This window comes from Coccinella septempunctata, chromosome X (genome assembly GCF_907165205.1).
Source record: "Coccinella septempunctata chromosome X, icCocSept1.1, whole genome shotgun sequence".
NCBI lineage: Eukaryota > Metazoa > Arthropoda > Insecta > Coleoptera > Coccinellidae > Coccinella > Coccinella septempunctata.
In genome coordinates, this window is record NC_058198.1 from 8,134,228 (window position 1) to 8,145,360 (window position 11,133).

Here is an 11,133-nt window from a genome sequence, read left to right on the forward strand (position 1 = left end):
ACAATCAAAAACTATAGTATAAATTGCTCTCGACTCAATTGTAAAACACATACTTGATTTGATTTAAAGTTTAATCCATCTCAAAGTTATGAAATAAGGGATTGAAGTTGTCTCGAGATTTCATTGAATTGCCAGACTGCATAGATATATGATAATACTAATAAGATAGTCCAGTGAAATTCCTAAACTGATAAAAATATTTTGTAACCTCATTTTGAACTTTCCCTCGTCTTCAAATATCCAACATCCAATTTTCAAACCAATTTTCGAAAACAAGCTTCGGTAAAGCGATAAAGTTATGTTTCAAGATGAACTATCCATTGAAATCAAGCGATGTAACAATTTTGTGTAAATAGCAAAAAGGTACTATTGCGAAATGGTCATCGAGTCGAACAAATATTCAAACAGTAGATTCTTGAGGTCAAAAGAAACACTTTTTTCCTATACCATTTCTTCCGAATCGACTCGGTTTGAAAGATACAGGCTGTTGAAAAATCATAAAAAAATTATATTTTTAGTTTTATCTCACAAACGGTTTCGTCGAATGAAATGAATTTCGAAATATAGTTTTTCATTTATTAGATCAATCTTTTTCGAACACAAGATATCACCCATGTCTTCTAGTTTTTTCATTATGATCATTACGTACCATAAAAATACCAAAATTTCAAAGAACCTAACTCTTGAAACAAAGTTGGACGCTATCTAATGAATATTTGAACCTTTTGTTAAAAAGAAGTAGTCTTCATATTTTCTCGTATAATGCGCCGTTTTCGAGCAATTTGATGTTCAAAAATCAAAAAGTATCTGTGAAATTTGAAAAATTGGGTGCTTTGGCTGAATACAACTCTGTTTGAAGGATACACAGATGTGTAGTGTCACAGATTAAGCTAGTTATTCTGATGGTAATTTGTTTTTTCCAGGGATGGCACAGCTCATTATGAAAACTTAAATGGCTATATCTTTTTATTAGGCAAAAAAGTGTTTTTTTTTATCTCAAGTACTAGTCAAAGAATCACCCTGTATACTATAATTTTCAGGAGGGTAATCATTATTTCCCCTACATCATCTTAATCTCTTGATCCGCACCTTGTTTTTGACGACAATATATTGGACACCCTCTATGTACTGAAATTGTAACGTTCAGGAATGAAAATCTGAATTGGGAAACACCACTCGTAGTTCGTACAGACTGTATAGAAAGCTGGACATTTCACAATTTTCTCCGAAGTAATTCAATCAGCGAGAGAAGTTTAAACTCTCATAATTTAATTTTCAAAATTGGACCGTAATATTTCGGTATTTCGTTTACTTTCGGCCTAATATCATTGGAAAGCTTCAACCCCTTTAGCCGGAGTCACATCCCAAAATCGTGATGAGATTCTGGGTCATAAAATTGATGTTTTGTGCGGTCAACATAGCTTTCACGTCTTGAATCTACCGAAAATACGGTAAATGCACCATTTAACCGACTGGTTTTCTTCACGGGCGTCAGATGTCACGTTTCACTTCCGCAAACTGTATTTCCTGAAGTTTGTCATGTATTGGCGGAAAATCATTGAGCTTCCTAGGGGATTATTGAACATTTCAGTTCCCGAAGTATTTTATGATTTCTGGGCCTTTTCGCTTTGGTTGATCGTACCATTTACGTGTTTCTTCGACGTCCAATGTATCGATCTTGGCTTTTTGACTTTAATCTGCACGGAATTCGCAGAGATCGAAGTAAGAAATGATGAGTATAGTGACATGAGAGTCACAGCAACCAGAAGTGGTAAAAACAAACTTGACAACTATCTACTATAAGGTAACAATGATTTGAACTTTAATTGGAAAAATTTTAATGTCAATCGAAAACTCCCGAAAATATGGGGTCAGTTAAAAATTCGTCAAGACCGAACGGTTGCATAGGGGTTGATGAAATTTCGAGATTCGTCAATAGAAGAGCTGCGCTCTCTGAATATGTATCACATTTGAATCTACGATGATTTTTCTGAGAAATAGGAGTGTCTAAAGTTGATCTCCGAAAAGTTCCCGAAAAGATGGGTTGAGTTAAAAAATCGACGAGACCGAACAGTTCCACCGAACTCGATGAAATTTCGAGATTTGTCAATAGAAGAGTTTCTCTTTTACAATATGTATGACATTTGGACCTACGATGATTTTTCTGGAAGATACGCGTGTGGAAAGTTGACCTTCGAAAAATCCCGAAAAAGATGGGGGTCAGTCAAAAGACTGTGGAGAAAGCTTTTTAAATATTAATTTCTGACACAAATGAACAAGAAATTACTCAAACTGACCGAAATTTTCTTCACGATGGACCAAAAGACATCACGATAATGGTAATAAGTTCGTTTATTTGGAAAAAAATATTGAGTTGAAAATATGCATCTTCAGAAAACATCAACATGCTCAACTCTTGACATTCAGTTTATTTTTTCCAATAAACTCATCTGGATTCGATGAAGGACCTTCAAATAGTACTTTTTATTCGGTTTTATTTCGTCCGTAGGATGTACCAGGATGAATTCCCACTGTTGAAAACAGGTCTCGTCTTACACAACATTTTAATCCTAGAATAATGGGCTAATTTCGGCATTTTGTTTTTATTGCCGGAAACTAGCTGTCCCCGAGGCGTTTTGGTAGCTTCAATCTAATCATCTTTCCCTTCAACTTGACCGTAATGTTTTCTTGTTCCCGGGCCGGTGTTTTTCTTTCATCGCAATATTGCCACGCCAGTAATCGTCCAGATCTGGGCAGAGGAAGGAAAACCCACATTAGGGAAATGCCCCGAATGTCCATTTCCACCTCGTTTTCTAATTGATTTCGTGCAACGGCGAAATTTTCTCAGTTTCTGGCCATCAGCATCATTACGTTCTCTTCATCCATCTTCCGATCGAAAAAAAAAATTGTGAAAAATATTCCTTGTTGTTCTTCGGACGTCGGGAAGGTTGTGTTTTCTTGTTGCGGTTTTTTTTCTGAAATGTTTTGTTTCCCCTCTGATACGTTCTATTTTCTCTCTGTTCTCTGGCAATCTTACACAATTCAACGGAGATCGATCTGATATGAAAGAGAAGCCAGAAAATGAGTATGGGATATTATGATGTTTGTTTACGTTTCGACTTGTAAACACGACATTACAATTGCGGGGAAGTGACCCTGATTCAACCGCAAGCAAAAAGTAAACGAGCCAGGATATAGCTTCATAAAGTTGAATTTGCCAATAGAAGCATGTGTAGGCTATGGTATGGAGAGTTATGACGTATGAGACTTGACCCTATTGGGTATACTCATTCATTTTTTGAGTAGGTTAGTGCACGTTTTTGCAGTTGGATAATGCCAGCTACCTTTACTGCAAAGGGTTCTACGAATCTTGCATTGGAAAATGGCAAGTTGAGTAGATAATGGAAGGACGTGCTCTACACCACGAAAAATTTCAATTATTCAAAGATTTTCGATTATTTTCATCAGTAGACTAACGTCATATGATCAGAAATGATATTATGATAAGTTGGTCCATTCAAATTTCAAGATTCTTCAGTAAATCACCTCTGTGCATAATTTCGTATTGCCCAAAGTCCAAATTACATACAGTAATTCAATGACGTTTCGGTGCTGATCTCCAAACATGTAAGCAGTACTCAAATCTTGCTTCAATCTGGAATTGTGAAGTGGAAAAACCTGATATGATGAAAAAAATTTCCTAGCTCTGATGAGATATCCAAATTTGGCTACATATTCTCCCAAAAGACAGAAGAATTGACAGTCATGTCAAGGATATTCATGAACACCCCTGGCTGAAGCACGACATCCTCCATCATCAAGTCAAAAGTTTCGAAATCGGTTTTTATCAATTGAAATCATACTAGATTGTAGATTTGCTTTGCACTGCGAGCTCAAGATCTATTGTGTCCCCCATCAGAGTTGTTTTCACCCCTATGTCGTTTTCAAGGAAGTGACTTCCTCACTCTACAAATATTCCTTCCAAAGCATGCTTTGTGTTGGCTTGCAATGGCAGGGTATTTCGTCTAGGGCTCGACAAGACAAGAATTCTTGTCTTGATGACAAACTTCTTGTCTTGTCTGGATAAAATGTCAAGAAGAAATTTACAAAAATCTTGTCTTGACGTTTTCTTGACATATTGAATCTTGTCTTCACTCAAGAAATTTCAAGATCTTGAAATTTCTTGATCAAGCAGTGACACCGTATCGATACGCCACTGCTAACGGACACAAATGTGTCAATTGAACTTGACTTTGCCACCTTCCTACGTCATCACCCTTCCAACAGAATTGCAACTTCTTTATATAGCTACTCCTGATGATCACAAAGTGGTAGTCTTATTTTACCATAAGTGACATTGACTCTTCAGTGAACAGAACATCTGCTGATCCATTTGGCTCCGATTCTGACTCAGATATTCACTAATAAGCAATATAGAGAAACATAAGTTTTAGTAAAAATATGAAATGCTAAAGCTACTTCGACTAATGCGAGTGATAATAATAAATCTGAATCTAAAACCGTAGCAGTGAAAGCGGCAGTAAAAAAAAAGCAGCATCATTCACCAATGCAAGATAGTGGTAGGTACTAGTGACAATACCGACAGAAAGAAATTCTGTTATTTTTTCGAAATTCAGGTGGACACAAGTACCAACGGCAAAAATAAAAAATGAGCCAAAATTATACCATTTAAAAAAATAAAAGGCCTGAATATAAACATTGTAAATCTAGATTCCAATTGGAGTTTCAACAGTATAATTAATTGTTTTTAATTTACATTTTTCTAGCAAATAATGTGTGCAATAAATAGAAATAGGTAGTTCATGTTAGAAAATGTAATATCTTTTTCACAAATGAATACGTTTTGCGTGTCTTGAAATCTGGACATGATCTTGAAACTTTCAAGAATTTGGCGACCCCTAAATTTTCGTCACCAGGTGATCTGGGGTTTCATACTTCTACCCCACAGAATCTGCACTCGTCAGTTTTTGCTAGACCCTCAGTAGGTTGAGGCGACAATGCTCAGTAAGGAATCAGTGAGGAGGTTCAGCATATCCTTGCTGAGATCCAGAGTGTTCCTTTTTCAGTTTTTCCCTTCTCCTGAAACATTTTCTTGTGCGTACATTTCCCTATATACAAGAGGGTCTCCGGTCAAATGTAAGGAGTTTGTGCTCTCTTCGTGATACGTGTGTTGGCTTCTTCATTACCTTTGATTCCCGAGTGGCCAAGAATCCAGACTGAAGAGACCTTGGTATCCTTGCTATTTCGTTGAGTTTCCTTTGGCACTCCCTTGCCATTTAAGAATCGATGACATGGAAGCTCAGTGCTTCAATCGCATCTTGACTGTCAAAAGGTATCATTATATCGCATTTCTGATAGTTTCTTTCTAGGTTCTTGTCCCCACATCTTTCAATTGCGAATATGTCTGCCTGAAAGATGCTTGGAAAGCATCCATAATACTCCTATGCATGCAATCTTTCTAATTTTCATATTCAATTATGTATCACTCAATAAACCCCATTTTCATCCGAAATTTTTATGAATTGTGTGATAAGGGGGAGTGTTTCAAATGGTCCACCCTGTAAAACCCATAACAAATATAGGGTTTAGATATTCAATACGAATTCGTGACAAACTGAAATTCGAACTATCCAGCATCACGATATTTCTAATCTTGTGTAAGATTTGAAAATGCTTATTTCCCCCCCACAAGCACATCTCTGAAGACAGAATCCATTTCATTATCCTGATGGAAATTCCATTTAACACCGTTCCACATTAGAAGTGAACACCCCTACGCCCTGCAGGAAACGGGTAAAAATACTGTTTACATACTCATATGGAAGTTTGATAACCTTATATCTTTTTGGTCCGGATAAAATACATTATGATGCCTCCAGAACCCCCGAAGATGCTCTGGCGCGGAAAATCCTATGAACCTTGCGGGCAGGATGGATTATATCAGGCAGTGTCACATCACTTTTTAAAGCCTCTCTGTATTGGGGCGCTTGTACGAACTAACTTAAAACAGCAATACAGTACGTATATCGAATTTTTACACCAGAAATGCATTACCCTACGTCGGATTTAACGTCCCTGGGGCGTTCCAAATTGCGCGTTCTTATTAAAACGGGGGGGCTCTTTTGAGCTGAGCCACGGATGCCGCCAATTCGACCTTTTAATTCCGAATATTCGCCGGGGGTAAACTTTTAATCTGCTCGAAAAGTCCACAATGTGCCTTATCCCCCTTTACTCGTCAACGTCAACGTTTGATTCAAGTACATTTAATACAGAATATACTAACTAGTCGTGGGAGATACACTTTTTAATACGTGCCAACTTTTTCATGTCATAGTCCTTTGCAGGTTGTAGATTATCAGACCTACTGCCAGTTTTGGTTTGCGCAAAACAAACTGCGGCCTGTAAGACATTCTGTCTAGACCAGTTTATAATGTCCTGGCACCTATAGGAAGAGGTTTTATGTCTCAATTAATTTTAATGAATCTTTCAGCAGTGCCCATCTCCCAATCTCCCAGATTACAGTGTCTTTTTAGACCAGTGATCTATTCATTACTCAATCTGAGTAGATCTCGAGTGAGTGGGCTATTAGATAACCTTCACTCCGTCATAGACCTAAGAATAAGTTGCATTAGAGAGTCCCAGATACGTTTCTTCTTTCAGTCTTTTAGCTGTCTAGACTGCCAGCTCCAGACCAGTAAATGTGGCTTGAAAACTATCCCATTCCCAGATCTTCGCTCAAGGTATGCAACTACTCCTAAACTGTCAGAGCATACAAGGGTTTTTGCCCTTATATCTTCTAAAGTTTTCCCAATCATAGGCTTTTATTGGATTCCATAGACAAAAAAAAAACATCTATCCTTATTATCATAATCTCACAGCAGACCTCTTATCCTTACTGCTTATCCAATCAATATGGAAGTTGGAAACTGAATATTTCCAATAGGGAAATGGAAACCAACGAATGTTAAAAATGTTTGCATCAATTCAGAAACTCAGTATTTTTTGTGTGGCTTTTCATTACGAATTCAAGAAGCAACAGAATCACGTTATTTTCTACACTGAATAATAAGGGATATTGGAGAAGTGGAGCAAATTGAGCAATATTCCACTAAGATCGAAGTTGATCAAATGTTTTCATCTTTTATCAAATCCAACATCTTGGTAGGGTAGGTTTCCAGAATTCCTCATCATTCAGAGCAAAACAATTTACAAATTTGTCTCAAAATCGATACACTCCTCCTTGAGTGATTCCAGAAGGCGTATGTATATGATAAAATGTTCAAATTGAAGGCCAAACCAATTTATGACCTTTTTTAACCCCAAAAAAGCTTTTCTCACTCAGAAGTTACTGAAATGTTGCGTTATAAATCATTTTCATCACAAAAAATACCACTACGATCTCCCGCTTGGAATCTATATTTCTACATTGATTTAAGTGTTAAGTTGCTGTATCCAGTTGACCTAATCAATCGAGGAACGACTGGAAAAACAACGAACACTATTACCCCAAATGAAAATGTCACAATATCATTCGATACTACCGACAATCATGGAGGCTATTGTCCAGAGCGCAATGTTTCATGTTTCAATTTAAGGGTATGTCAAGTGACCTATTGAAATAGACCTACACAATTGTACCCTGAAGCGGCACGAATATATATGTTGATACATAATTCCGTAGTAATTAGTGGTAGTATTAATTTACTGCTATGGTACAAACATTGCTCCTACAATTATTCTTCAGCCAGGTGATAATAATGGACACGCAGTAATTATGTGCCAAATTACTTATGGAAAAAAAAAACGAAGAATTGCTCCAGCAGTTTCCTAAATTTGAGTAAATGAAAAGATTGAGGTTTGAAGATACGTAGAACACAGCCCTGAATAAATATATGGTTGTATCACCCTTAATAACTGGACATAATTTCATCAGACAAGAATGGTGTTCTATCGTTTCCGATCAACCTTGTATATCGAACGAATTTCTCAGTTAGTTTCCCATGAAATTTACGTAGTTCCTCAATAAACGAGAATAAAAGTTCAAGACTCTTCTTATCGTCAACTACCCGCACTGTTATGAAATTCCTTCAAAACTTCATCACCGTATAAGCAGTTTCCCTCATCCGAAAACGCAGCTTTCTTTTGACGTAGCAGCCCCTTTACACAGAATCGAATTCGAAGTCCATCCCCATCATGAACCAGGAAATGTTCCAAGCAGAAATACCGCTAATGAAACAAAAAGAAAAGTCAATGGATTTGGCATGAAGCGGACCAAGTAATTTTTCCGCATCATGCAGTATCGCAGTTTGGCCTATGATTACGTTCCTAGAATCGATTTTCTTCACCCGATGCATTTTGTCAGTGCGATTAATCTACCTGCAAATAACCGAATCATTCAGGAACAGGGGAACCGTTTAACAGCACAAAGTTTGTTTTTTTAGACCTTCACCTCAAACCCGACACGTCGCTCATGTATTTGCGCATTTGTTGCATCTTTAATTGAGCCTAGTGCAATGAATCTTTAGGAGATGAGTGTTCGACTGTACAAGAATCTAACAGCAGGTTCCACCTATGAATAGAACACTTTTCTCGTCTTATTTTTTTAAATTCTTGCCATATTAATAGAAGAAAATCAGATAATCTCCGAAAGAAACTTCTTCTTAAATAGTCACGTAATCTACAGAGTTGCTGTCCAAAGAAGTCCCCTTGGAAAAGAAGCAACTGATTTCGTAACATCTCTTGTTTATTGTAACATACTTCAAATGGAGCTGAATGTGGAAGGATGGCCAATGAAAAAAGTGTTTTTCAAGAGAGGGACCTAATGTTCAGATTGTTATGCAAGTTAACGTGCCTACCCACTGCAGGCATTTCTGATGACCCTGTATGATGAAACCTTGGCTAAAAGAGAGGATACTTCGAGATCTCATCTACACAGTTACTTCTTTTCAAGAACAAGGATCAAAGAAACGTTTCATATGTGCCTTGTTCAAGGGTTTATTCAGTCCATGAAGTCAGTTTAGCAAATGAAGTCTTCGAAATACCACACGTTTTTTTAAAATTCATAATTTTCATATGATATGTCAATCTATGCGTAATAGAGAGGTGAATCTTGTCATCAAAGTTACTATAGAAACCAATGGCGTCATTTCCTGAAGCTTCAATGAGAAGACCTGTCACAACCACGTGCTGATTTAGCACCACCCCTTAACCTCTGTTCAACAACGAGTGAAAATGATTGTGTCATTTAAAGCATATGCTTTTTGTTCAAGTCAATGGTTAGTTACCTTAGATGGGCTGCAGTTGTTGGCATGAAGAGTGGCACCATTGATTGGTGGCACAAAACTGGAGATGGAGAATGGCACGAACAACATTGGTGTAGAGTTTTGCGCCACTTGTTCTGGGACAACCGGAGGTGGGGGATTGATGTTGTTGCACTGGCAAGAGGCTACCAAAACTTTTGGCGCCCCCACTCTAGCTGTAGCTGCTGCCGTGTTTGAGCCGGCTTGGTTAATCTGGCTCGGGACTTGGTAAGGCTGAGGCCTCTGAGTAGCCACCCTTGTGCGTATGGGTCCTGGTGCAGTCGTTTCAGTCTCTGGTTTGAGTACCGCGCAGGGGTACACGCCGACAAGGCTGTAGCCCACGACAACCGGTGTTGAAGCCAACGCAGCAATCTTTCTAGCTCAGCAAGTCGAACAAGTCAGCTGGGCGCTCAGCATGCCCAACGGAAGCGACCACTGTTGACAGTCAACAAAAACAAAACACACGCGGCTTACGCCCGCGACTGGTATTTGAACGGTGAAGTCACGTGGCTTGGACGCGCGTCAAAATACAGCATAGTGTGCGTTCGAGTGCTGATCAGTGCGAGTCGCGCTCAGGACACAGCCACCGGATAAAATAAGCTGCAGAACAGTTGAATAACGAAGAGAAGGAAGGCGGCAACCAGCGCGCTCTCTAGGCGGGCGTGTCGAAGGTTCTCTCTTAAGCCAACGCCAGCGCAATCAATGAAATATTATACACACTACAGAATACGATGGAAAAAGGGACGTTTTTCAATCTCCTCTGTGTATCAGATGCATCTCAGCCTAGACCACTTTTGTGCCCATGAATGAGCATGATTTTTCGAGTCAAGAGTCGGCTAATGCTGAGCCATTCTATTCCTCATCGTTTTCCGTGAAATCCGAGTTGCGAAAGGAAAATAATGTTTTCTGGAAAAGAGCTCACACTTTTCCAGAGCATTGCAGTTTCTTTTGATCATGTTCGTCTTTCCTGGAATGAAAATCCCCTCAAATTGGTTACCTGTACCTTGAATTCCTCAATTGAATGAAATAAGGAAAAGGCATATCTCCATATCATATGTTGATATTTGCCCGAACAATAATTGCCAGCCACCCAAATCTACTATTCTCCTACATGCATTTATACATTTCAAAACGCATCGATAGAATTTAAATGAAGATGATAGTTTTCGATGCCTTGGAAGAAAATATTTCTCATTATGCCAGTCTTCTTTTCTATATTTGCCAACGGAATCTCCAATTTGTACCTGGTTTAAAATTGATTGCTTTGAATGTTGTGGAAACTATCATTACCCTCTTTAGATAATTAGAAATAGACCTCATGGCTCGTTTATACAGAGTGGGCCATTGAAAACGAAACACCGGCTCTGTAAGTCGACAGAACCGATTATTTATTAACAAACTGTGAAAAAAGTGTCAAAAGTTTTTAACTTTTTTCTTATTTTCTAATGAATAACCACTGATATATCTATGGCAGATGATTCCCCAACACAACCCAGTTGACCAGTAACATATATGTTATGTTTTCTTGAGAGATGTAATAGGGAACTTTGTTATGTATTATTTTTATGTAACCATTACGTGTTTGATACTTTATTTGGGATGTGCTTGTGCTGTGTGAGAATTATATCCACATTTTGTAAATGTCATGTTTTCGCTCCATGATATCCACGTAACATATCTGTAACTATGTTATATATTTGACATGTATCAGTTTAAGAGCATGGAGAGAGTATGACACCATTAACGTTTTAACTACCGTCGAGGGACGTCAGCAAATATGGAGTATTGTGAGAAATGCTATTGACACCGTTGT

General features: G+C 38.1%; 1 protein-coding gene across 5 annotated transcripts in view; it reads right to left on the reverse strand.

The window, feature by feature from the left end:
• The window catches only part of LOC123321925 (nucleolysin TIA-1), a 248,441-nt gene extending 238,543 nt beyond the window's left edge, over positions 1-9,898 (reverse strand). For all 5 annotated transcript variants that reach the window (XM_044909725.1, XM_044909729.1, XM_044909727.1 and 2 more), the window contains exon 1: positions 9,306-9,898. In XM_044909725.1, the coding sequence (XP_044765660.1) occupies positions 9,306-9,392 (87 nt within the window). In that variant the 5' untranslated portion in view covers positions 9,393-9,898. The remainder of the gene's footprint in view (positions 1-9,305) is intronic.
• Between the last annotated feature and the right edge of the window lie 1,235 nt (positions 9,899-11,133).